Here is a 27,911-nt window from a genome sequence, read left to right as displayed (position 1 = left end):
CTCTTGAAGCCACATCAATTTTTTTCAGTGAATTTGACTTTCAGTGCAGATCCAATTCATGCTTTTAGTGGTACATTACAATTTCCAACATGTTAGAGTAATTTCAGTCACTTGAGCCTTCAATGGCATGCTTATAAATTATGTTTTTTATTAGTATGGTCAGGGTAGGAAAGGAATTCAGGGTTTTGATTATAAAATGCAACATCTTTCTCTGATCCTCTTAGCTAGGCTTTTTCTTTTCTTCTTCCCATTCTTCTCTTTGCTGTCTTCCATTTTTCTGGCTCTAATTTCTCTCATTAAATCAAAAAACACCTAAAAAAAGATGCAAGACTGTAAATGCCAAAACATTCACAGGCACTCAATTTAAGCTATCACTTATGATACCCGTTTCAGCTGGTTAAAATAAAGTCACTTATACACAGCAAGTTTGAACAAAGGAATATTAATCCAAGAAATCTTGCATTGGTTCTGAAGGCTGAGTCTATATGATGCAGAACTGCTTCTTTTATGGTACCATAAAGTTCCCAAGTCTTCTGATATATGCTCATGAATCCTATTAGGCACAATTTTCCACATGGTTTAAAGCAGAGGAGTCATACCACTGTCCAGAATTTTTTTAAATGTACTGTCTGCTTCTTATTGAGGACACTCTAGGAAGTCAGTTTATATTTCAAGTATTTTCAGTGTTTAACTGTATAGGCTGAAAAAGTGGCACTTCCAACGCTAACAGCGTATTATCAGATCAGCAGTAGGTACTTAGTGTTTCATAGTCAGTATGCCCCATGACACAAGTCTAAAGACAAAGTGACTGGGACATATCAGCGTTTCCTTTTTAACAAGGTTAGCAATCATAAGATTACCTAGTCTAAAAACTAGTTATATAATGTCAACTGCCACATTATAGTCTCAAAGTAGATACGAACTTCATTTTCATCATCAAATGGTTTAGTGGGAAACAAAAGCAACAAAGTTTGAGATGTATGAATGACCTGCCTAACAGATCCTATTCTCAATTAAGGCTTTAGGGTGGGACTACATCCAGTTACTTTATTCATTAGAAAAGCAGATTGTGACATGTTTGACCTGTAGGGGGCCGAAGGAAATAAGTATTTCATCCGTATTATCGTAGCAGATCAGTTGAGCAAATCAGTTGAGCAATTCTCAGACTTCTCTCTCTCAGGAAGATGTTCTCTAGATTTATATTTTGAAGGACTTGATCCATTTCTGTGAAAGACAGCGCAGGGGGCCTGAAAGACTCCTTTTCTACATAGCACAGTAGGTTTTTTAAATTTGCAATGACTAATCTCATATTGATTGCAGCACAAGCATCAACCTTCATTACAGTGGCTGAGGGAAAAATCAACGTAACTGAACGCTTCCGTCAAGAATAAGATTGCCTTCAGATTTCTAAAGGTGGATTAAGTTACTTAATTGCATTTAAATATCTGTGATGATGGTGTGATGCAACTGTCAACTTGCTTAAGCATTGCTACAGCACTAAGCTGCCTGGGATAACTTAACTTACTGAGAAGGTGCTCAGTTTCTCTCACCTTTACCAAACTGAGTGGAAGCTGACCATGTTTTCGCCAACTGAGCAAGCCACTATTTTGACATTCAGAGAAGTCAGTTTTCTTAGAGAATAGTGACTTCAATTCATGCAATAAGCCCCATAATTTCAGATGCTCCAAGAAAATACGCAACTAAGAATAGCCGGTATTTACTATTGCCAACACCACCTTGTTTATGGCCTGTCAGACTTTGACTCTATATAATACATGCTAATCACCTTGTGATCTGGATCCATAACGCCACTGGCAACAGAAAGAAACTTGGAGCTAGATCAAATTGCAAGTTAATTTGAACAGAGTGCTGCAGTAGCCTGCTACGTGTGCACAAAAGTTGCTGAAAGTAGAGTGCTATTAAAAATGTATATTGTTTTCCCAGGTGGTAAAGGATGGTGAAGTAGATTTTGAAGAGCTAGGAGTTTCTCAACGGCTGTAATAGATGGATGCTAACTGCAAGTCACGTACCCAAACTTTTAAGATATACTTTAAAAAAAAATAATAGTAAATAAAAAAAACAGAGCTGAATTCAGAAATGAGACTGAGTTCTGCTGTATTTAGCTGACCTAATATTCCATCCAGAGCAGCATGAAATTCTTACTGTTCAACTGAACAATCCATTTCTTTAGGAAGGCAACTGACAGCATACAAGAGTCAGATTTTAGATATTCCAAAACAGCCAAATTCCCATTATAGCTATCATGTGGCAGTTGACAGTTCATATGTAAGGATTCACATTAGAAAATTTTTCAATGCATGATCAAACCTGTCAATAGGTCTGAAAGGAAAGGCTAGCACATTAAGCTGCTTATTTCTTTGGCCATCCATCAATTACTTTTGTAGTTTACAAGGCCGAGAGACGTTTCTGAATTCGGTATTACAAGAAGTCCTGTCTTTTAGAGCTCTAACTGACATTCTTACAGCTAATCAATAGTTTATCTTCTTGGAGACAAAGATGCTCTCTCTGCTCTATCTCACAGCCTTCTGAACCAGCTTCTCTCTATCCATTAAAACTCATGACACCCTCCTAGGCTATTGAAAACTTAATTCAATGAAGAATGGATGAACCTTGTTAACATACAACCAGGCATCTGTGGCAGAGAGGGTTCCAGTCCCACCCCCATATACTTCTGTAGCTGTTTTCATTCTGGCTGAGGACCAGCTAGTATTCTTTGCTGTTCAGAAGCAGCTTGCCTTCTAGTTATAGAAAACATGATAAGAAGTCTAGGCAAAAATAGCTGCCTCAGGAAATTTTTAATGAAATGTAAGGCCTTGCCTAATAACCTTCTCCCTGCAACTGAGGGTGGAATAAACTTGTTGTACCTGACATTTTCACTGTTCTACATGAAATGACCTAGCCATACGCTCATCACAAGCTAAGGGAGAAAAGTACTCGATTTGCATTTCACAAACAATGCTAAGATAACTAGAACATACAAAGTATGATCCATGGAGGAAGGGTATGAAGTAAAAACTGATGGATGGATTCTTTGTATTAAGAGGAGGCCAGTTATTACCTTGTCAACATTAGCTCGTGTTTTTGCAGAAGTTTCCACATAGTTAACATTCCACTGATCAGCTCTGTTTTTTGCTTCCTCCACAGAAACTTGCCTTTTATCTTCCAGATCTGATTTGTTACCAACTAGCAAAAAAGGGACATTCTCATCTTCTTTTACTCTCAAGATCTGCTCCCTGGAAAGGGGGGGGAAAAAAAAGGGGAGGGGGAAGAATTAAGCAGTGCATGGAATACTATCCTTAGAACACAAAGAGAACTCATCAGAATAAACACACTTCCATCAGAACAAACACTCTTCCATCATACAATGAAAACCCACTTATTCCTTTTATGAAGCTTACATAAGTGAAATCTCAAGCCTCATAACAACACTATATAGAGTGAAGACCAAGACAGACGACGAGTCTTCCAGGAAAGAAGGGATGAATCAGTAAGAGATTAAAACAGTAGAACAGGATTGTTTTAGGTGACAATTTAAAGTAATCTCTTCACTAAAGGTGTAATTTGAGATTATTTCCTCTTGTCTTTATATTACTATTTGTAAGTGTAGAAGTGTTTATAGTGAGTTTTGCACGCATTTTTTCCTCTAATAAAACACACCAGCCATTTCTTAAAGCTGACAAAAATTATCTACTAAAGTAGCAATCTACTGCAGCACACCAAGAGAAAACCTCTTCCTTTCAGGAATCTTTCAAAAGTGAATTATATTCAGTCTCTGCAGAGATCTTAGTTCAGTTATAAGCCAATATAAGGTTGCAAATTGCACACTCATTAACTTTTCAAGGGCAGACCCTTCCACTGTTTACTGAACTGCTAGGATGAAGGGTTTAAAGTTGTGAATAAAACTGAATACTACAAATGCCTTGGTACAACAAGTTTTCATCTAATTAGAAATACATTCAAAGCAACAGAAGAACTGTTTTCCCAGAAGTAAGAGGGATACCATCTATTTTGTCCTAAAAAACAGTGCAAAGTCAGTAGTGAAAATTAGCCCTTCCTGGTGGAGAAATTCTTTAAAGTTCAACAAAAGCACAGAAAACCATACTCCTTTCATTGGTTGGGGTGAAACCTACTGCCAAGTTTTAAGTGAAACTGAAGAGAGTTAACTAATATCTTTCTAACCAGCTTTGATGCACTGTGCAGCAAGATCCTCCTGCCGTTATTAAAAAAAAAAAAACAAACAACTTTGAATAGCAAACCATCATTTTGGGAAACTCCACTCAGTGCTGAGAAACTGCAGTTAACCTATAAATTACTATTTTTTTTTTTAAATCAACAAATATATATTTGAAGCAGCTTATAACATCATGGTCATCTCTCAGGTGTAATTAGAGCAACATCCCCCCAAAATTAGAGCAAAAGTTTTAATACTGTCTTCAGCTATCCAGAAGTAGTTTAAATAGACAGTGGATTAGGAACTGTGACCAGGTGAGAATTCAGTGCACCAGTGCAAATAAGACTTGTGCCAAAAATTAGCAGCTTTCATCACTGTTGCTCAGGTGATGCAAAACAATTTAGCCATTTAAGGAGATAACAGCAATCCAGGTTACAAAATTCTATGGTGATCTCTCTCTGAAGAGAGCATATTTCTTATATGCTAAATAAGAAATATCTAATTAAAGGCATGGCAGGTTGAAATCTAAATGTTAAAAAAAATGCACTAGAGTCAGGCCATTTCTACTCAAAGCAAGAGCACACTTTGTCAAATTGCCTTTCAAATGTTTAAAAGTTTAGTTGTTGCAGGTCTGCTTTCTGTTAAAAAAAAATTACTTAAAGACCACTGGCATCTCAGAGCACACTAGAAAAGCCACAGAAGACTTTGAATAGTAGTAAACAAGTCTCCTGTTGGAGTTCTGCCATTCCAGCAGAGCAAAATTCCATGGAAACAATCAAACATCCAAATTTTGCTTGTAATTTCTTTCAGAATTGTATCGTAAGTAGTATTCCCGCAGGTTGCTCAAAAACAGCAGTGGTATTTTAACTGCACCTTAAAGCCATGCAGATTGCTTTTATACAGAGCAGAAAGAATAGTGTGATTTTTCTGAGTTACATTGTAGCATTTAAGCTTCCAGTGTTTCAAAGCCAACTTGAAACGCATCTGCGGTTTTGGATTGTGGAGAGTTTTAATCTCTTCAGTGACGGAAAGAGATTTTCCTTCCACCTTTGCTATTTTAACACGTATACTGCCAAGGCTCACCTTTCCTTAAAAAGTAGGACTTTATCTTTAGAAGATCATACCCTCTGAAGCATTAACAGGATTTTAAACAGACTTGAACAGGTCATTTTGCATGTAGAGCTCAGTTATATTAAATAGCGCTGCAGGACAGAGAAGACTCAAATACCTAGCATAAGCCGGCAAACCACTCAAGCGCTCTCTCTAAATACACACACACATATCTATCTATATGTGCAAGCATGTATACATGTTTATGTGCATACAGAGAGACAAATAAAAAACACCACAAGGGGAAAAATTCACTTCCACCACTCTCCAGACCTCCTCCCTTAGGGGTCATATTAAACATACTCTGATACTTGGTGCTAATTAACTTGAGCTATGAAAGCATCTCCAAGAAGCGTTCTGTTTCAGCTCATTTCTTTTGGTATTCGTCTCCATTCTCATATTTTGAAGGCCATCTCCTCCCCTCCTTTGCCACACTTAAAATGGGCAAAGTTTTTTTGGTCTCTTTAGTCCTTTTTTTTTTTTTTTAATAGCAGGAAGTGTTTTAAATAGGTTTTATCTTTTTACCAAAATTAAACACTTGTAATTTACTGGTGCCTGTTTTATATTGCCTCCTAACATTATAAAGGTCTTAATTTGCTGCAAGCCTGAAAAGCGTGTTAACAAACAAACAGCTACCTTGTTAAATCTTCATTATACCAAAAAAATCCAATCCTAAATTTTGCTTTTACTGTGTTCCTCCCTATTAAGGGAAACGCTCTCTGACTTTGATTGGAAGTATTAACACTGTACAGTGTAACACTGTATGTACAATTTTGTCTTATAAATCCCTGAACTTACATCCGTTCATTTTACAGAGAAAAAGAATTCATATCCAAGCAAAGCTGAAAGAGTAGATTTACAGCAGCCCTTTACATAAAATGCATAGCTACTGCAGAATATTCAAAGACACGACTCATCCCTTTTGTCCATAAAAATCATTTTTAAGAGGTAGAAAGACCTATGTTGCTTATATTATAAATTTCGGAGTCTCCCAGAATCCAGTGCTCATACTCATCACAGCCAAAAACTTTGCAGACAGACATCACTAAATGTGATTCTTCTGCACAGTTTTTATTTGGAATCTGGTTACATCATCCTCATAACTATTAAGCATGCTAGCATAAAACAGCTGAACCTGCTGAAATTGCCTTATTTGCTCCAGGTGCTGTTTCACAGGTTAAAGAAATACAACACAATCCTTCATATGAAGCAAGAACTAAAAAAGCCTCTTGAGAAAATGCAGTATTGTATCTTACACGTCACCACACAGTCAGTCTATAAGCAATTTTGATTATGTCCTTTACTTTGGAAAGCACTATGCCCGCTCACAAATACTGCTTCTTTCACTGCAGCGCAAGCACCAAGCAGCACTGTTTTACAAAGGGCAGTAGCTTTCCAAACACTGCTAAGTATCTGCTCTGTGGCAATAGCCTTTTTGGTATTCAGAAACACAGCATCAAAGATACCCAAACTGGTATGCAGACAGTGAAAGCGTGGTGAGGCACCTATTCAAAACTTTTTGCAACTAGTCAGAGCTGCTGATGTCTAACCTGGATATCATAAGGATGTTTAAAAACAAAACAAAAAAACCCCCACCTTTTTATCCCAGTATAATTACAATAACTAACTTGCTTTGTAACTTACCTGAAGTCTGCAGTAGCTGCAAAGGACTCCAGCTCTGTAATAGAGAAGACGCAAAGAAAGCCTTCTCCACTTCGGAAGTAGTTATCTCTAATTGCAGCATAGTCCTCCTGCCCTGCTGTGTCCAATATATCAATTTGTACTTCTTCTCCATCCAGAACTACTTTTTTCCTGTAGCTGTCTGCTTTGGTGGGCTCGTAATCTTCTACAAACTAGAAACAAAATCTTTATTGTATAAAAGCATGTCTGTACACCAAAGGCAGGAAAATAAATACAGATGCAAATGCTATTATTTGCGTATAAGGATATAAAAACATCTATATGATCAGCGTAAGAAATAAGTAAGCATATATATTTAGGCTATGTGACAGTACTGACATGATTCAACATGGATATTTCCATAGTCAAAGCAGGCTGTCCACAGCCCAAAAAATGTATGGGTTTTTGCTTTCTTCAGCCATTACAAGGAAACTTTGGACATTACCTGGGTAACTGCAAAACATCAGTGGCTGTGTGCTAACTAAGCCTCTGCTTCTGGTCAAATACAACATCTACCTGGGTTCCATTACACTGTCGGACTCTCCTGACTTTAAATATATTTAATAACAATTTTTTAAAGGACTCTGATGTGATAACTTGTATCTTTTAGGCAAAAAGAATGTCTTTCATTGGCAAAAAGTGAAAAGATTTCCTGGGACAAAAAGAAAAAGATTTCCTTTCCTCTCTTCACAGTAGCTTAAAAGTGAAAAAAAATTGGCATTATTTCAGGAATACGCAACTTACCTAAGGGAAGAAGCTTTGAGTTACAGTACCTAAATAAGTTGTAATAGCTCCAGTGACCAATGACAAAATATACTGATAGTATGACTGAGCAATTTCTAAAAATCTCAGCTAATTGCTTAGAAATCTGAAAAATGCCAAATTACACCTTCACAGGTGTCTTCAGAGTACAAATCCAAAACCTCACAAAAGATCTTTTTTTTTGTTCACTTTAATGGCCAGCTTTCATACCATGTCATATACATTTAGACTCTTTCAGAAAATAACCGTACCAATGAACGCTTAAGTTACACTGTGCGGCAGACATCTCATAAGAGAATTTCTAGTGCAAATTCTTACCTCATCATACATAAACTGCAGTGTTAAAGCAGATTTTCCTACACCACCACTTCCCACCATGATGACTTTGTGTAAAGCCAATGAATTCTGTCCTTTAGGCTTATTTGCTGCCATCTTTGGATTGCAGAAATTTCACAGGTGTAAAATGAGAAAATCTAGAAGAAAAATACTGCTCCATTAGTTTCCTTTACCCCTTCCCACATGCACTCCTTAAAATTGATTCAATTTAAACCCCTACATATCTAAGGACTTGTATTTCAGTTCTGCTATTTTCAGTGAAAGCTATCTGCTTTTTTGCTAGAAACCACTCCACAAATTATACTGAGCTCATTATCTTTTCGCGGCATGGGCAAGGAAAGCCTTCACCGTTTCGAAAGGGCACAAGTGGGTGTGCAGCATCCAACAGTGATTAGGGGAAGAGACTTACATTTTGGTATGTAATGTTTTCTTTTAGAGACACAGAATTTGTCAAAAATTCTTGTTAGTTTACTAAGCAAGACTTGAAAAAGAAAACCACAGTAAGTCAACACCATACAAGAAACCATGAGATATGACAGCTGCAGGGGAAGGAAAACACACATTTGAAGGAATTTCCAGTTTAAATAGCAGGCACAAAGAAACAACAAAAACAGCAACAAGGATTGGTTAGCGTACTTTTTCACTAGAGAGAAAAACAGGCAAACGTGTCATTTAAATCCTAAAAATAATCTGGTTTCACTGAGTCAATCAGAAAACTGAAAGAATAATCTAGTTCAGGCAGAGTGAAAGATTCAGCTTGCCTTTGTAGACGACAAACGTTGTTATCCTGTACATTTGGAACAGATGTCTCGGTCCTGTAACTGTTTGCCCAAGGGCAAATCTCTGTACCTCACTTATATCAAAGGGCTCTATGACGGTTAATTCTACAATCTAATGTGCACATGCAGATGTGTAAAAAAAAGTTATGTTTTAGTAGAGCTCCAACAATTATCCTCCTACTCCTTCCTTTCACTCCCTATCCACCCCACCAGTCATATAACTGTATGCGTTAAAGTCAGAATATATTAGTCTATAAGCAGTTAGCACGGTTCTTAAAATACGGGAAAGTCGCTGCACAGATTTACAGGAAAATACCATCCTCCTAAGACTTAAGGCTAAAATAAGCCCTGATGTTCAAAAAGTGCAATGATTTCCATATTAGAGGACGCAAAACACAAGAGACACTTACATTAGCAACTGAGAACTAAATGCAACTTAAATTTTGGTAATTAGAAAGCTCACCAACAACACGTTTGGAAGACAAAATCATTCAGTTATACACAGAAGTATCAGACAATACAGTGTAGTAACAGGATGCCATTACGTCTGCTCAGCACGTGATTATTTGACAATCTCATACTAAAATTACATCCTCTAGTATAACAAATCACCCGCTGTGCGCAGTTCAAACAGTTGTTTGAAGCACAACAATTTTCTTAAAATTTACATCAAACTCCCTAGTCGAGGACATGCACTGAGTTTTGTTAGCAGCTGAGGCAGTTAAGTAAGTGTAAAAGCATGCCAGCTGAAGCTTCACTGGCAATTAAGCCAACCCTTCCTGGGGGCAGGAACAGGAAGCAGCAGCCTACGGGAAGAGCTGTCCCTGGATCACATCGGTAACACTATTCACTACGCTGTCAAAGAATTCTGAAAATGCAATTGAAAATTAAGTGGCTTAAATTGGTTCTCCCAGAAAGGTTATCTAAGTAAACCGAGCACCAGTAAGCTGGTGTACGAATTATAGATATGTAGGAGAGAAATACAGCTAACATTTTGTTACAAATTCTTTTAAAAACTTTAAAAAGGAGATGGATAAATAGCATAAGAACAAAAAAATACTTCATTTTTGGCCATCGTGGCCTAAAAAACATTGCTTTCTTTTCACTCAAGAGGGAGTACGAGAACATGAAAATAGCTCCAAGCTATGCACCTTTTCAACCTACTGCACTGCATTTTGAACTACTCCACATTGTTTTTGCCTTCATGCTTTTCTCTTAAAAGAAAAAATGTACCATGAATGTCAGCCTAACCTGCTTTTTAGTATGTGTTTCAGGCAGGTAATATAAGGAAACATTCCTCTGAATTCCAGCTCTCAACTGGCAACAGCCCAGTTGACAAGTTTCGATTACAATACATACATTCTGGGCTCAGAAAACTGAAGCACTAACATACTCGGATATGCCCCATACTAACCTTACTAAGCAGAAAAACAGAATACTCTTCTACAAACATTTCAGTACTGAAGTACCTCCACACGAATTCAGCAGGACTACTAACAGGCGAGTTTGGGCAAAATCAGTACTACAATCTGTGAAAAATTTCAAACACACAGTAGTCATGTTTCACTGTAACATTAACTGAGAATTAACTTACAGTCTTTTGAGATTAACCAACATGAAAATTCGTGTTTTACCAGAAGGTGCAATTCAACTGGGAGGATCCCAGTGCAACAAAGTAGCTTGACAGGCTGCCACTTTTTGTACTTTCTGCAACAGTCAACACTTACATACTTGTGAAAAGCCGTAACAATGACGTCCAAGCTGAAAGAGCCTTATAAATACAGAGGTTAACGAAGGTGCTACTTTTCACTGTATATTCTCTAACCAGAAGGATCTTCTGATAGCCGAGCATTTTCAGGAGCCTTCATAATGTCTTTTCAAAGCAGCATAAGAGATTGAGTCAAAGAAAGAAATTCAGAATTAAAAAAAAAAAACAAAAAACAAACTGACCCAACCAGTCCAAATGATACCCTGAGTCATCGAGTCATCAATAACTGTCAGTGAACAAGATTCCAGTAAGATAGTGAAGATAGCAAAACTCCACGCTACTGCATACTTCAAATCTTAAAGATAAGCTTGTCATAAGTACTCTGTCATTTTGTAGTGGGAAGAGGCTCAGCGAGGTCAGTTTCCTCTTAAGTTCTTCAAGATCCAGGAAAGAAATGTAACACTGGCAAAATTCAGGGCTGCTGAATGGTAGACAATGTGGAAAGAGAGAGATAAATACATTCTACAAACTAACAGTTTAACTAACAGTTAACTTACTTAGTTCTACAAACTAAGCAAGTACAGTCTGATACTGTGCAAACGGCACTCCTTCCAGAGAAACGGCTTTGAAGCAAGTATCCCACCAGAGAGAAAAGAAACCTTGAAAGAGATAAGGTTTAAACTGCTGCTACACACTTCCACTTGTTTAAGTCTGCTTTTAAAAGTGAAGCGGAACACAGATTCAAATTTTAATAGTAAGGTACCTGACATGGCATTTCATACAGAGTAACTTTTTCTACCCTTAAAATTGATGTGGCTTGACTTTTTTTTCGTAAGTGTTGACAACAAGCATTAATTTCAGTTTTAACTACAGTTTCTTTACTTGTCCTATCTTATAATTTTGACAAAATTGACAGGCACTGTGCCAAGAACCCAGTGTTATGTTGCTCAAACAAAGAATACTTTCATATGTGTACTCTGATTTTTTAAAAAGTTTTACATTGTAAAATTGTTTTGCGGTTGGAAGATAAACACAGGCTTATCCTACAATAGAGCTCCATGTCACCCTACAGCAGAGAAAAGTTCACATACAGCCAGCAGGGTGTTGTCAATAGCTGTATTATCCATTTATGCAGGTCAGCTTTTTACCACACCCATCAGTAATCCCCATGCCAGCAGTAAAGCTGACGACATACATGAAAGTTTGTTTGGTTGGGTTTTTTTAAACATTCTTTGTGCAGTCCAACAAGTTGTAAAAGATATGAAAGACTAACTGGATCAACAACACACACCATACCTTCACTCAGAAGAGCAAGGGCATTGTCTAATCACCATGCTATGGTCTCTCCTCACTTCTGCTGCAGATAAAACTCCAAGGAGCTGCCCTTTTCCAACATGTTAGAGCAAACAAGGGCATAAATGAATCTCAGTGGCTGCTGAGCCAAAGTAAGCAGCTCTCACCACAGCTCCTACAGCTGCTCGTCACCTGCTCACAGACAACCACCCCCACAATTCTGTGCTCCGTCCAGTGGCAGGTTTCCAGCTGGAACTAGGATCATTTTTGTAGAGCCAGGTTAGGGAGCGATTAGGTTAAATCTGAAGAACTGCAGGAGAAGCAATTATAATTCATGTTCGCTGCAGCAATGGCATCTTGTCCAACAGTGTAGTAATCTGGTCCAAGGAAAGGAGAGCAAGTAGGAAAATAACTTTTAAGATCATTTTGTGTAGCGCTAGGAACTTGTAGCTGGAGGTGTAAAATTGTTGCCTATCGAGTGACTGGCTTCTACCTGTAGCAGTACTATCTTTTCCCGAGTTTCACACGTGATATAGCAGGTGCTGCGTGCAAGAGGTGTTATCTCTATTTCCCCAATGGATTCAAACACAACATTCAGTTCCAAGAACCAAGGGGGTGAGGTGAATGGCGTTCCTGTAGCAAAAGGAACTTGGGCAAGAAAGCTACGTAAGCATCATGTTAACTTTTTGCATAAGGTCTTGGAACTCTGATGGTTATCCAGATCCACAACAGCAAGTAAGCTAATCAGGTACCAGCATGAAAAGGGGCTTTCATCTCTAGGGACAATGTTTTCAGGCAACGTATCTTTGCAAATAGATGGTAGGGAAGAAGAAATTGAAGTAGGAACCTTTGATCTCCCTACTACATTAGTCTTTACTTTGTCCTCCCATCTACTTCTTTAGCCTACTTAAACATATTTTTTAGGCCTCTCGGTTATGTGTGAGAAAACCTTATATGCTTCTTTCACCCCTCACTCATCTTGCTCACCTGGCCAAATTCAGAAGACTCCTCTTAATGAAGTCCCTTAACGTCCTATTTCTCAGCCAATCTTTGGAAATTACTTGTTCTAACAGAATAACTTGTTGTAAAACAATTAATTGAAGCATGCTTTGTTACAGATTTGTGCCAACTGTCCTCTACATCCCCCTGCAATACACTCGCATTGAAAGGGAGCAACAACATGGCCAGCACAAAGTATCCGCATATTAACCCAAACAGGACTGACAAATGTTGAGCTCACATTGCTTCCTTTCCTTCCTCCTTTCACTGATATAGATTTATCTCTGTTTAGCGAGCAGCTGATTTTCTGGAAATGTATGGGAACAATCATATCCAAGACACCTAACCCTCTGTATCTCAGAATGTCCCTGAAACCAGCCAACAGCAAATATTAAGGGAGAACAGAGCATGTGACTAGACAGACTCATTTTCTTAGGGAATCTGGCCATTAGAGGCCAAGAAGCTTCTCTGCCCATTTTGATCCTCTGGAGTCCCGCAAAGGAAACATCAATGAGAGCAGTCCAGGGAAGGAGAAGTGCTACATTGTGAAGTCACATCACTACAGGCACAAATTCAGCTGGCGTCTTCTGCAGCTCTTTACATAAAGCTGAATGCAGGCTTTGTGAAAACGCAGGTGTCCTTAGCAGGAGAACTTTGACTTGCTGCAGGCATTTGATTGAAGGGGACTAGTTAAACATAGCTTTGTGTTTAAAGACAGGTGGCACGGTTAGCATAATAGATTCTAGTTAATAAGTAGAGATAGCAGTGCCTTTCTTCAATTACAAAATAGTTTCCTATGTTGGCATTTTTATAGCCTTCATAAAACTATGACATCAAAATTGAATTCCAGTTGCTTTGTTTCCTTCCCTTTAACAGAAGATTACATAAAGATTTGCATGACTGTCATATTAACCTCATTACCCACTCATTTCTATGATGAACAACTTTCTTCCCTGAGGACTGTTTCATATAAAGAGCACCAACTAGAACTGGTAGATCATGCTTCATGGCACCTGCTTTTACTCGATTCTTTAAATCGGTGAGAGTAAATTTGATAAATTTGGAGGAATACAAACGATTTAATTGAAATATACGTGCTAACTGCACAAAATTAGGAAAGGCACATAGCATGGTTTGACCAAATACTTCCAGAAAAGGCAAAATGTAGTATTAATCACCATATGATAACTAAAGAAAATTTAGTAATAGTTTCTTTAAAAAAATCATTTTTATTATAAAAACTAGCATCTGCGCTATTCTGCACCTTATGTTTAGCATAATCTCCCAACTCCAGAAACATTAGCTACAATTTTTTAATCTTATTCTGACGTGAAAATTTATAGGAATTATTCCACAGTAACTTCATCTTCTAAAGTGAGTTTGAACAGTCTCCAAAGTTTCTTAGCTCCTGCAAAGCAATTCATAATTCTGTTGTCTCTCATGGCCTATGAGTTTCAAGTTCAGCACTCTCAGGAAAAGTGCAGGAATAAGAATAAAAGAAATTAAAAAGTGGGTCAATACATTTGATGCCCCCAGGGACCATCAAGCAATATAGCCTTATCCATTATTAAAAGATCATAATTTTATCCAGCTACTTCATTTTTATTGAGTCTAGTAGCTTGGTTAAAGATAGCAAAACTGTGCTTGCAAATGTATTGTTTGAAAATGACCAGCACAGACTAGCATACTACATGCAGAATATCTGGAAGATACCTCAGGAATGACTCAGATCTTCCTGCAACAAAAACGTTCCTGGAAACGGAGGGAGGCAGCTCCAGGCAAACAGAGCCTAGCTAGTCATCCCTCCCAACAGCTGGTTCCAATTACAGTATTCAAACCAGATCAGCAAAAACACCCATGACCCAGAAATAGACAGGATACATGAGGACATAGGATGGAATACATGATGCCAGCTGTTTTAAGAACTGGAGAGTAAGGAAGCCTTTTAGGTTAGATTAGCATTATTTTGATAAGTGACATTCCACATCTCAAACTTGACTTGTGTTTTTATTACAATCTAAACAAGCAATATCTGCCATAAATTAGCATCAATATTGTATTAAGCTGAAATATATTTCAAAAATTCAATAATCACTACAAATTCTAAATGGTAGCCTAAAGAATGAAGAAATCAAATTTTCAGGTAAATCATCTTAGAACTTACTAATCTCATTAGACAATGAAACAGGCCTTCTGAACCTCAACCTCAGAACAAGTCATAAACACTTCCACAAAATGTCTTTGCCTTTCTGCTGAAAATAACCCTTTGATGTAAACCTGTTGAACTGGGAACCAGGATTCATAGCTTCGCATGACTCAAACAGTTTTCAAAGCACAGTCAAGGTCTGGCAGGAAATTTTTCCAAAGACTCCTTAATGTCACTTGTACCTCCCATACGGCAAAACAAATTTACTAAGGTGACTACCCATCTACTACAACAAAGCAAAGGGCAGAGAACTGACTTGAGTTCAAACTCTCCGCAACAGCAAATCTCCTCCTGTAGCAGGGCGCTGTATTTCCCAGCTTTTCAAGATAGGTACTTTGAACTGTAACCTTACCTAGGCACTGAAACAGGAAGAGTCAACCAGTGAACTCTTCAAGTAACTAAGGTTGCATCCTTCCTATAAGTTATATTATCCTGCTAGGAAGAACAGTGGTCCCCGTGTTCCAGCACCTCTATCACTCCTAAAACCACAAGAGCTAAGATCCCTCCAGCAAGTCACTAAACCGTTCACAAACAGTAGACAAGTTTGCAGACTTCCCTGCAGTTTTCCCAAAGCTCAACACAGCCTTACTGTGTCAGTTTCTTGGAATTAAACAGCAGCTTCTTAAGTGAAAATAGGTATGTATTCCATATATTTTAAGTCACCATGTCAGCATTTTTGCATACAGCAGGGGCGAGAGGACTTCTGAGAAGACACTTCAAAGAAATTTCTCTAAACCCATACAGAATGGCATACAAAAACTTGACAAACTGAACAGCAGATGCATTCCTGAACAAGATCAAGGTGCTAAGATTTTAAATCTTGCAGTGTATTGTAAAGAAAATGAACAAGCTACATCATCGTCCACATAAAGAGCTGACAAAATGCATGACACGCAAGCCCGTGTGTTCGCAAAGCTGATATAAACTGAGCCTTTCACAGTCTGACCTACCCTTCCTTCTGGCAGCACAGACATTTGCAACAACTCGGTGGAAAATCAGTTCAGAAACTGCTCTGGCCAAAAACTAACCTCTATTGGTTTCTGGACAGATCAGCTACCTAAACAAGCTTGCTGGCATAAAAAAAAGACAGACCAGAAATAAACATGGCTGAGCATGGGGAAAGCAGGACTACAGCAGCTCCAGCATATAAATACTGAGGAAACACAATGCAAACATGAGAGGCTATTTTCCTTCTGTTCAACCATAATTTAGCACTGCTGAACACTCCCCACTTTTGATAAGTTATGTGATGGCTATCCTGGAATATCTGCAAGATATCTAGATACCTGCAATGGTTTATCTGGACTGATCCAGAGACACAAGCAGGAAGAAAAGCCGACTAAAGCACAGCACCTAAGTTAACACCAAGAGCAAGTTTATTTTCAGAGTTCAAATGACTAAAGCTATGCCATGAAGTAATTTTCGTAATATACACATTTACACAAGAATCTAGAACACCGTTTCTGCTTCCTGAAGCTCATTACATGACTGACACCCTGTACCACTGTATGCTAACCACCAGGCAACTTAGCTTTTTGACACTGATAGCATTGAAGTGTTGCTTCAGTGCAAAGTGTATGTGTCATGCCTTCTTCGAGAATACAGACGTACACACCTAGACTGTTAACATTATGCACCATGAGGAAAGAATTAACAGCAGCAGCCATGGCAGAAGAAAGACCAACCGTCCCCCTAGTCTGTCAAAGTTATCCACTCTAGAGGCTTGCAGGTTCACCCAGGCAAGAAAGCCAAACAGGTTCTGTGGTACTACAGGGGATTTTCTAGTGTAAGCAGAACTAAAGGAGGAAGAACAGGCTAAAACAGAAGAGGGGGTCCTCTGCAAAGAGGCTCCCATACCAAATATCCCTTATCAAGTCCCTTGAGGAAAGTCAAGTTACATTCATGGGAGATGCTATGTAAAGCAGCTACGAACACTGAATTATATTTAGCATTTGATACAGGACAAAGACTTTATTTTATTATTTTAATATAAAATGCAAGTGGCAAGACATAGTCTACGAGGATAAATTTTAGTAAAACAGAAACAACAACTCAGAGCCATAGGTTAACGCTGTTCAACTGGAGGGAAGCACTTTAAGGACACGGTTAAAGTTGTGTCACCTAAGACATACTAGCCACAGCCAGTTTCACTGTGTGTTTCAAGTGTGAGAAAGCAAGTTAGGAAGCTAAGATTCCTAATTGTGACAAGTCAGGCATCACTCCCACTTGCCTAGAGCTGCTGTTTCCAGCTATTCTGGAAAGCAACAAAAATGGAGTTCCCTGCAAGGCACTGTTCCAGGACTTACAGCACGAGCCTTAACACTTCACCGTTAAAGCAGTTCAAGACCTCTGCTTTCAAAAAGTTACTGAGAGCATATTCAGTGTCTTGCAAACAGCTTTTTGTGCCAGTCATATTTCAAAAGAAAATCTCAGCCACATCAGTATGTCCTTTTTGCCCCAGTACACTTATAGTTACTTCAGCATTCATTAAACAAACTTAAGGAAGACTTAAATGGAAGTATATTGGCGTGGCTTGACAGAGCAGTCTTTAAAGTCTGAAGAAGGCTTCCAAAAGACATACTGGAAAAATCTAGGCTTGCCAGAAACAAGTCCATAAATCAGGTTTTCCTATAACATAGATACCCCATTTATTGTCAACAACCCTGTACTCTTTAGTTAGAAGTTCAGTATGCCAAGATGTGCTTTTTCTAGAAAAAAGCAATTACTCAGATTCATTTTTAAAGCTAGAAAGGACAATTAAGATCCACACTCTATAACCCTGAAACTCCAGCTGAACAGTTTTGCTGCTTCACTGACAGGAGAGTAAACTCGCTACAGAGAGAACTAGAAACAAATAGTATCTGCAAAATTTAAACAAGGTCCCACTAGGTTCTTGCCAGGCTGCACGCAGCACGGTTAAGTACACGACAGTAGGGAAGCCATCAGTGTATTCTAGTAGTTAGAAACAGTCTGGTTGTGTTGCATACATTTTGTTTTACTGTGAGACAAATTCTGATGTTGGTTGCTCAGAGAATTTATCCTGCTCAAAACAACTTACTTTGCCTCATTAGCCAGTCATATAGTATTACAGTGAAAAATCACATGGACACCCTGAAATTCTTTCAAAGTATTAGTACAGACAGAACGAACACAGAAGCCTTGTTTGAATAACACTCCTATGAAATTCTTGACATAGAAAAAGTTTAAGCTTTCAAATAAAGGGTTTTTGAGGCAGGCACTGCCTTCTTCTGTGTGGTCAGAGCCCAGTTGGATGAAGTTTCAACAGCAGCAGAGCGGCACTACCAAATATATCGTCCTTCACATTTTATTAATTGGCTTCTGGCAATGAAGGATGCAGGGAACATGTGCTCCAGCAGGTGCAAACACATTTATATCAAAGGCTGCAGCCCAAATGGTGCTAGCGCACAGGCCCAGACATTGGCAATAGACACTGAGAGGCAGGAACCACCAAAGTCTCCGTCTCCTCTTCACAAATACAGGCAAGCGCTCTCTCTGCCCACAACAATGTCCCAGCCAAACAGAAACTAAGTGAATACGAGCGTGGTGGATTTCATCTTTCAAATAATTTCTCTTATTCCCCTAGCTGGGAACTTTCCCCTAGCTGGTAGCTGGGAACCATCCAGCTATAGCCAATAAATTTCATTAGTGAGATCTGACTTGGCAATTAAGTTATTTCAATCATTTTATGCCTTTGCCATCTGTTTTACCACCCAATTACAAATTTTAAGTACTCTTTTGTAGTATCATTGTAAAAGTGTTACTTTTGCAGCCACATTTTGTTCTGGTAAATTCCCCCTTCCAGTTCACATACCACACAGTACAAATCGCTCTTCCTAAAATCCTATTGATTTTTCTGTTTTATTCACGGGAAGATTTCATTACGGGTAACTCACTGAATGAGCCTGGTTTGCAAATACACCAGGACTTGCAATTAACCTTTTGAGTAGGTGATTAAAGGACACAAGGGGCTATAGAGCTGCTGTTAATGATGGTAATACAACGTTTGTGAAACTGGAACACTGCTCCATCTGATCCCTCCCAATTTTTAGAGCTTGCTAATTTTAAGACTACTGAATCTATCAACTGAAAATTCAGAACAGTCAATCTAGTAGACATGAAAGACTCAATCAGGCAATTAATTGCCTTTTAGTTCAATATATGGTACATGATAAGAGTTTAATGGCTACTTCACATACTGTAGGCTAAAACACGCAGTGGCTAGAAATCCACAGCATTTGATCCATGAACTTTGTGCCAGATTTTTAATATTCAAGTCAATTTATCAACTTCCATATTCAGTGTCAGGGCATGGTGTGTTTGTCATCTTGCCCTGCTTAAAACAATGAGGATTAGCTTTTTCTTCCAGGGCCACAGAAGACGTTTCCAGGTTGAATGTTCTCAGAACACACAGAAATAATTTTAAAAGTTTGCTTTTTGTTCTGACTCGAATTCTTATCGACAATTCAGAACACTGCAGAACTGTTAAATGACTTACAATAACAAAACTGCGCAAGTTGAAAGCGTTAACAGAACTAGCTATCTAAAAACATTCTTGGCGATTACAACAACGTACGCAATCACACATCAATTTCTGAACCCAGAAGCAAGCAGGATTTTCATCTTAGACCATCTGGACAATCAACAGAAGCAGCTACCAAAAACTTCAGATAAGTAACAGAAAAATTAGTTTGCTAATCACACTTCAAATGAAAGCAATCTTAGATAAGCCACTAGTAAGGATGGTACTCTACTGCACATCACCAGATGGGTCCAAAGCCCTACCAACTTAGATGCTTTTATGCATACACATATAATGCAACATTAGAGCCACAAAGGCATTTCAACAGTGGTCACAGACCACATCCAGTTTCTTTTAAAGGTCAGCCCCTCCAGGGAAGAACTATTACAGATGTCTGTCTTTGGTGAAACCTGATATCTTTATCAACATTTTAAACTGATTTAATCCTACACAGGCTGCAACGCTGAACAGTAGCAAACGTGAGCTGTATTCGTTTCTGAACACAAGAACTTTAATTCCAGTAAGAAGTATGTGCGACCTCATACCTTTCTGATGTGGTATGGTGTAATACGGGATTTCCTCTGGCCTGCAAAACCTTTGCTACTGCTGTCTTACGAAAACCTTTTATTTCCAGCTCATCACTTGCATATTTTCAGTTCAGCAGCAGTATTTCTAATATTGCCAGATATGCAGTCAGAAGTTAATTCTGCAGCTTTCAGACCCTCCCAAAGATTTTTTTAATTGTTTTTTCTTTCTTTTCTTAATATATAGGCTGAGTGCCTGCATACAATCTAGAAGAGTTAGTTTTGTTAAAACACATTTATGTTGTTCACTGATAATGGCCAGCATGAAAGATCTCAGTCTGTTGAGAAACAGAAATGAAAATCTCTGTCAAACAGCTGACAATTCTAAAAGTAACTACACCAGCCTGACTGGGTCAGTTATGACCATTTCAATGTTGTGTTGTATTGTAGTTCACTGCTAACATTTAAAATAAAAATCCTACGTTTGGCTGTAAAATTCTTTCTGCTTCAGTTTCTCCCCAAGAATTAGACTTTTTTTCCTAAAATCTAAAAAAAAAAAAAAAAAAAAAAGAAAGAAAAAAACCCCAAGAAACTTGCCTAAAATGTGTATTATAATACAATACTTTGCTCCTCAAGCAATGGGTAGTTTTCTTCAATTTTTCCAAACTATAGGTAAGATCACTAATACTAAGTTGTTTTTGCAATGCTCTTCAAATTCCCCAGCCTGAAGAAACTCAACTACATTGTGTTATTCACATGATCTCAGTTCTTTGTCAGATTTGTTGGATTATTTAATTCCTCTACTCCTTTGGAAAGCAAGAGCTATTAAGCTCAAGCTTTGCAAGAGGCAGAATACCACAGATACAGGCTAACCTTTATTTAATCTTAAGGAAAACAGATGCTCTTCTACGGAAAAGTTCAACATGAGCCACGTTAACAATTTTCCAGTAAGATTACTTTTGCCAATAGGTTCCAAAAGGGAAAAAAAAAAAAAAGAATCAGCACAATAAAGAGATTTCTCAAAAAACAAAACAACCCTCCCCCACCAGGACCTCCTAAGATTTTTGAATAATTCCACAAAACATTTCATAGCCCACTCTATGGCAGCTGGGAGCAGAAGAGTTGAGAAACATAAGCATTTCGGTGAGCAGCTGCTCGACAAAACCATGTTTTTAATTGTAAATCCGTAAGTAAAACTAACGTAACTATACGCTCACTCAGAGTTATTGGCTGCGAGGAAGCCAGTTGCATGGAAATGCAAATAGAGGCTTCCGTAACATATTTTGTGGATCAGCTTCTGGCCTCCTGAAGAACATCTACTGATTATAACCCCCTTTATCTGAACACAAGAAATACTAGGTAGCAACATCCACAATGGGATTCTTTAACAATGCATAGAGACATTCAAGGTACAATAAATACTGATTAAAAGTTAATTTTTCCCTCACAGTAGTAGTAGAAGGGTAAAAAGCAGAGCTTATGTCTTAGGATCCAAGTTATTACCAAAATAACATTTAAGTAAAAGCACTGAAACCTTACCCAGATTAAGATTTAGAACTTAGTTAACTCCTCTAAGGGCAAAAAGCAACAATGGCTTCTGCTTAACTTTTGCTACATAATTACAACAGACACACACAAATTTTTCCAGAAAGAACGCTGCACTTGGAAAAATCATTTGTTTAATTTCACCCTTTTTAATGGTTCTGAAATAAGGACATCTATATTCTTGTAAAAAAAAAAAAAAAAAAAAAGAATTGCTCAGAAAATGGTTTCCCGTGTTTCCATGTCCCTATGCTGTATCATAGTTGAAACAAAATTAGTATTAAGGTAAGCCAAAGTAAACATTCATACTAGCAGTTTCCTTAGACTCAGCTATGATTGCTCTTATTGTAGTCTCTACTTAACAGAGGAAAACAATCAAGTAATACCATTTTATGATCTCAACAAGTTATAGAGTGTATATTTTCCTATTCCTGTGCCGCATGCTGTTGCACTAAGTAATCCCATGATGAAAGTTACAAGTAGCCATCTTTTCTTCCTTATCGCCCTAGCTGTTAACAATCTTTCAGAGGGTGAACCTGCTTAACAGCTAGCAGGTTATGGCATTTAGCCCAATGGATCTGCTCTTTAAATTCTGAATGACAATTCCAGAGCGTTTGCAGAAGGAATCTGGACTCTAGTGTTCTTTTTCTGGATTAAATTTTGCTGTTTTATTATGTACCATACTCCCAGTTCATATTAATGAGCTGGAATCTCACAGTTATTATGCCTGAGCAGTTCAACAGCAGGTTTAAAAAAAAAAAAAAACAAAAAACAGAATTGAAGTATCAAGGAAAGATGATTTAACAAACCACGTAGTCATACAGACCAGTCCTGCATCACTGAGCTCACAATGTGAATGGTGCCACTGCAAAACAAATATCAAATTATCATCTTAAAAATCATTGATAACTTTGAGTGTGTAAATTTATAACTGTGAACAACAGTCAGAGCATTCAAGCTGTAGTAATGTCTACTGTGCTATTGATCATGACTCTGCTGGAACACTTACTGAGGAATTATAATAAACTCTTAACTGGGATCTTGTTAAATATAAATTTTGATCTTACATAAAAGTTGTTAAAGCGTGCAAATCAAAGTTTTATTTCTTAAAATAAAAAACTTCTGAAGATTTGAATGAAATTTTATTTGCATGTTATACTACAAAGGTGGAATTAATTTAGATGGTTAAGTGTGTAAAAACTTCGTATTTCAGTAGTCATACCAAAATAGTCTTCTACACAATAATTGCTTTCATGCAGTATCTGATTTTGCTCTTTCTTTGTTCTCTGTGGGTAAAGGATGAGCTTCTACCAGCCTTGCTCTTAGTAGGGCTTTCGGGTCAGTCTACTTAAACAGCATCCATGGCATGACCTCACCCCGTCAAGGGTGTGATTTGTGACTTACGCAGGCAGCATGCCTGCAGAAGTCTGTCACATTAACACTGTTATCCTGCCCGCATAATTTATTTCATTTGGAGGCCTGAAATAAACTCCACTGGGGAAAGCTTTGCTGAAATGAACTACTTCCATACTAAAAGCCCTTTCAGGAAACGGCACAGCTTACCAACAGAATTATACTGTAACAGCCTTGAAATGAAAGATCTACCCCTGTACTATCTGATGGGCTTCAAAGGGGACTACTTTCAAAGTAAAGGACTCTGCAACATTTAGGTGCCTTTCAGTGTTCTTAATAAAAGTTTCATGTTTGGAAGACTTCCATGTTTACTGTACTTTGTTTAATGCTGACTGAAACATTGCTGCCTGTTCGTATGTGAGTGCCATATGTAAGCATCCTCAGACTGCGGGAGACAAGGACCAGAGTTAAAGATCTGTCTAACAGTGACACTGAAGGGGATAACTTATAATTTCAGAGAACAAAACGAAATGGGTACCAAGCTGAGCCCAGGTACCAGGCTCCTCTGCAAAAAATCACATCTTCTGTAATCTTCTTCACAGAAATACTTGTTTGGCCATATATTGTATTTACGTGCCATTTGTAAATGCAACCTTGTGGGCCACTGCACCAGATGCTCCCACAACGTTGCATCAAATCACCTAGCAAGTTTACTGTTTGAGAGAAAAAAGTACAGTACATTAAATGAACTGCACTGGTAGGAACTCAATGCACGTGGTAATTGCTTGAACTAAGGAGCCAGTATCACAAAATAAGCATCATCAATTCAATTAAGTAATGAGTGCAGAGTTACTATGCAACGCAACTTCTTTCTATCTCATTTGTGTTACCCTCTCTGCATTCTTGGCTCCTCTCCATGTTACCATTATAAACAGATTAAGACATAGCTTGTTTTGAGTTCTGTTCAGTATCAATCTTTGTCACTGTACTTCATGTTGTCTAACGTCTCCCCACATGTTACTAGCTTGCATATTTCAGAGTTATCAATCTATCGCCCCAAAGATGTTAGTAATTTTGATAGATACAAAACCCTAAACAAAATATTAGCAATAAAGTTAAGCCACCCTCTGCACAAAGGCAATCAATCCTCTCTCATCTGGATGTTCTAAGACAACATTAGTTGGCTTACACTACATTTCCTTCCAACTTCCTACTCAGTAATTCCAGAAAGCATAGGACATTCTGCAGACCCCTTGGTAGGATTTGTGGTAGTTACACTAGCTGTTCTGTTTTCTTAGTTCTTCACATTAGTTCTTGGTAAGGTAGGAAAGGGACCTACAACAGTTGCCCCATAATTGTGCACGTGATGCAGGCAGGCTATAAAACATTCACAAGAATTAATACATTCACCAGAATTCTGTCACTAGCATACCAAACTGCCTTGTTCAGTTGAAACAGATTTCAATTTAGATGCAAAGTAATGTCAATAGCTTGGAGCCATTGGTAGTTAACTGGAAGTTGCCTGTAAAAGCTCCCAAGAGAGGTGGGGAGTTCCCCATCTAGAACAGTCTAGACATGTATCAGTGACTTATTCCTACATCCTATTGTGCTTGCTAGGTTGGCCAAACAAACAAATTAATCAAAGTTAGAAGATTCTTCTCATATAATTATTTCTTCCTCAACTGTTAAGCTGCAGGAAAAATAACGCTGTTGGCAATTAGCTGAAATGCAGTTGCCTAAACAACTCTTTATGTAACGAGATGCTGTACCTATATTATTCTTTGATACAGGACACCACCATACGTCAGTATGACTTAACTGAGGTTAAAGACAAAACTGTTTTTACGGAAGCAAAACTCAATACAAAGCAGAGTCTTTCTTTCCCCCTTAAATACAGGCTACTACTTCTATGGATTATTTATATAAAGAGTTTATGCCCACAGATGACATATTACAATATATGCACAGCCAGCAGACATTTAGCTTTCTCTTTGATGGTTAAAACTCCTAAGTTCTTGAACTACAAAGACAGTACTTGAACATTGCTGAAGCACATGCAACTCTTAAAACACTTATTCTACACCCTAAAATGATAATCTTTCCCCTTCCTCAGTTTCAGAAGAACATGATAAAGTGAAGACTGAGATCAGGGAATTTGTAACAATAAAGGAATACATTCACTATTTCAGTATCACAGCTTATATAACCCCCACAGTTGACTTCTCATTGACAGGGTTTTTTGACTGCTCTGAGCAATAGTACTTCACTTTCATTTATCCAGAGAAAAAAGGTGGGGGTAAGTAACTTCTACAATTTGGAAGTTACTGCAGAAAATATGTTTGGCAAGCTGTCTCACAAGCATAGACTAAAGGCTTTAAATATCACATAATTCCTCTTCATTCTTTTAAGAACGCTCACAATTTTCCAGGATTTAAATGCTGAGGCACCTGCTATCAGATAAGTAAGTAGGCTGAAAAGAAGAAACAGGATTTTTAATTAAGAATCCAGTTATCAGTATAATTATTAGTAATCATAACTGAGAGAATGCAAAAATCTTCTTCTCCCAGTCTAGGCAGCTTCTCTCCTAGGAGCTCCTCTCTCCTCTGTTTAACTTCCATTGAACAAAACAAAGAATCACTGCTAGATTTCTGTGCGGACCTCTCCATGCTCTACCTCTAAACATTAAGATGCCAGCAGAGCTGCGTATCCCTCCTGCTTGGGAAAGTGTAAGGGTTTGTACTCCAGAAGGTAAAGCCTCTTTTCAATGAGAGTAACTGCAAAACTTGCAACAAAACGTTAGTCCTTCTCAGTCTGAAAATAAACATTGTGACAGTCTTTCTAACAGGACAGGTCAGTGACACTACGTTTCTTTTTTCTTTCATCGTTTTATTTTTAAAATGAACGTGGCACCTGCCTTAGTTTTAACAAAAATAATAAGTGGTCCCCGGAGACTCAAGCAGACACATGGATCATACAGAAAAAAACCCTCTCTTTCCAAGTGACTCTTGGGACGCGCACGGCCCACTTAACTCTTTAGTTTCGAAGGGGCTCCAGTGAGGGTTAAGCTGGGGCTGAAGCTGTTAGCTCCCATTAGCAGAGCCCGAAATAAACACGAAATGATTCGGCTAGCCAAGTGCATTCAGAGGTGCCCCCTGTTTCGGGAACTGAAGGGGCATTACCTCGCGTGCCTCCCTTTGCTTTTTAGGCTACAGTCAGTCACGCCACGTCTTTAACGTGCGCCGGAGGGTGGGAAAGAAGGGGGGGGGGGGAGGAAAGAAAAGAAGGAGCACAGCACACGAAACCCAGCAGCAAGCGAGCGCTGCAGAAACGCTGCTCATGCTCATCCTCAACACACACACGGCAGCCGCTGACACGCTTCCAGGGCAGGAGGCGCGGCCGAGGCGGCCGGCCGCCGCCTCCAGCAGGACCCGAGGCGCCCCGGACACACGGACGGACACACACAGACACCCGGGCGCGGCCCTTTGTTCGGGCCGCGGCAGCCGCCGCCGCCGCCTCGCCGCGCCCCTCCGCAGGTAGCGGCGCTGCCGCCGGGCACCGGCCAGGCGCTCGGACACGGCGGCGGCAGCGGCGGCGACGCCTCCCCCTCAGCAACAGGAGGCGGCTCCGGCTCCCGTAACCTTCAGGCAGCGGGCACCGCCCGACCGCCCGCTGCGGGGGGCGCCGGGCCGCGCCCGCCTCTGCCCGCTCCCCCACGGCCGGGCCGGGCCCCCGCGGGTGGCGCAAACCGCCGCGCCGACCCCCGCGCGGGCAGCGCTGGGGGAGGGGGGGACGGACACGGACACGCAGCCCCACCCCACCGCTCAAACCGCGCCCTCCGCACCCGCTGCGGGAAGCGGGGGCGTGCGGGGGGCTCCCGGCCTCAGCGCCCTCCCCAGCGAGGCGGCGGCGGCCCCCCCTCCTCCCCGCGCTGCCCCGGGCTCACCTGCGGCGGCAGCGGCGGCGGCGGCGGCGGGGCGAGCTCCGCTGCCCGCTGGAGGAGCGAGTGGGGAGGGCGGGGCGCGGGCAGAGCCCTGGCGCCGCCCTCCCGCGCGCAGAAGCCGGGGGGAGGGCGAAGCCGGCGGCAGCCGCAGAGGCAGGGAACGAACGTCCGCCCCCGCCCACGGGAGCGCGCGAGCCCAGCGCGCGTGGAACGCGCCGGGACGGCAGTTAGAAGCAGGGGGGCGCGCGCACGCGGGAGGGAGGGGAGGGGAGGGGAGGGGAGGGGAAGTAGTGCGCGCGCAGCGCGAGCAGGGGCCGAGGCCGCCGGGGCGCCACGGGCGGAACCCGCTTCCGGAAAGAGCGGGGGAAGGGGAGGGGGCGGCAGGCGGGAGGCAGCTGCTTCCGGCAGCGGGCGCGCGCGCGCCGGGCGAGGGCACCGGCGCCGGGTCGGCTCGCGCCTTGGGGCCCCGCCCCGGCGATGGTGGGAGGGGCGGTTGGGGAGGGTCGTTGGTGGCGGTCGGGGTAGGGGCGGCCGTGGCAGGGCTGGCTAACGGCCGCGGTGGGGAAGTTGCCCGCTGGAAGCGCCTGCTCCTGGTGGTAACTGCTTTCCAGAGCTGGATGCAGCCTCCCTGGTTAGCACAACCCGGTTTGGCGACTGTGTCCCTGCTCCCCGCAGTGGCGCGTTCACTCTGGAGCCTAATGGTGTCTAAGTGCCTCTTTCTCCTCCGTTGTTTCAGCCTTACCTTTTGAGTACTGTGAGACCACAAGCTTCATCATAGCTTCATGTCCACTCCTCCTTCCCCCAGCTAATCCCTGATCTAGCACATAGATGAGGCATGTTCCCCGATGGTAAGGAGATAAGTTGCTGACATCTGTCGCTGGATTTATAAGCACAATTATTTTTAGTGGGGAAAACAGAGCATGAGCTTCCCTCAAGGGACAAGTACA

The 27,911-nt window shown here is 40.2% G+C and overlaps 1 protein-coding gene across 6 annotated transcripts; it reads right to left on the bottom strand.

Annotated features, from left to right (window-relative positions):
• Window positions 1–128: 128 nt before the first annotated feature.
• RALA (RAS like proto-oncogene A) lies at window positions 129–27,447 on the bottom strand. Of its 6 annotated transcripts, none has more exons than XM_068935960.1 (6): window positions 26,968–27,167; window positions 22,481–22,536; window positions 8,063–8,217; window positions 6,947–7,155; window positions 3,080–3,254; window positions 129–312 (listed from the first exon to the last, which is right to left on the bottom strand). In XM_068935960.1, exons 3-6 carry the CDS (start codon window positions 8,174–8,176, stop codon window positions 190–192), a joined length of 621 nt encoding a protein of 206 aa, XP_068792061.1. In that variant the 5' UTR covers window positions 8,177–8,217; window positions 22,481–22,536; window positions 26,968–27,167; the 3' UTR covers window positions 129–189. The 6 variants fall into 6 exon arrangements, with proteins under 6 accessions (XP_068792061.1, XP_068792060.1, XP_068792059.1 ...); XM_068935959.1 differs by having other exon boundaries at window positions 22,498–22,536; window positions 26,968–27,134; XM_068935958.1 differs by lacking the exon at window positions 22,481–22,536 and having other exon boundaries at window positions 26,968–27,447.
• Between the last annotated feature and the right edge of the window lie 464 nt (window positions 27,448–27,911).

Source organism: Struthio camelus, chromosome 2, assembly GCF_040807025.1.
Source record: "Struthio camelus isolate bStrCam1 chromosome 2, bStrCam1.hap1, whole genome shotgun sequence".
Lineage (NCBI taxonomy): Eukaryota > Metazoa > Chordata > Aves > Struthioniformes > Struthionidae > Struthio > Struthio camelus.
This window is presented reverse-complemented; position numbering and strand designations above follow the sequence as displayed.

Coding starts and splice junctions, on each gene's coding strand:
- RALA (XM_068935958.1), bottom strand. CDS start 8,176: ATGGCAGCAAATAAGCCTAAAGGACAGAATTCATTGGCTTTACACAAA. Junction 7,156..8,062: donor TGCAGTTTATGTATGATGAG/GTAAGAATTTGC, acceptor TTTTGTTTCTAG/TTTGTAGAAGATTACGAGCC. Junction 313..3,079: donor CACGAGCTAATGTTGACAAG/GTAATAACTGGC, acceptor ATCTTTTTTTAG/GTGTTTTTTGATTTAATGAG.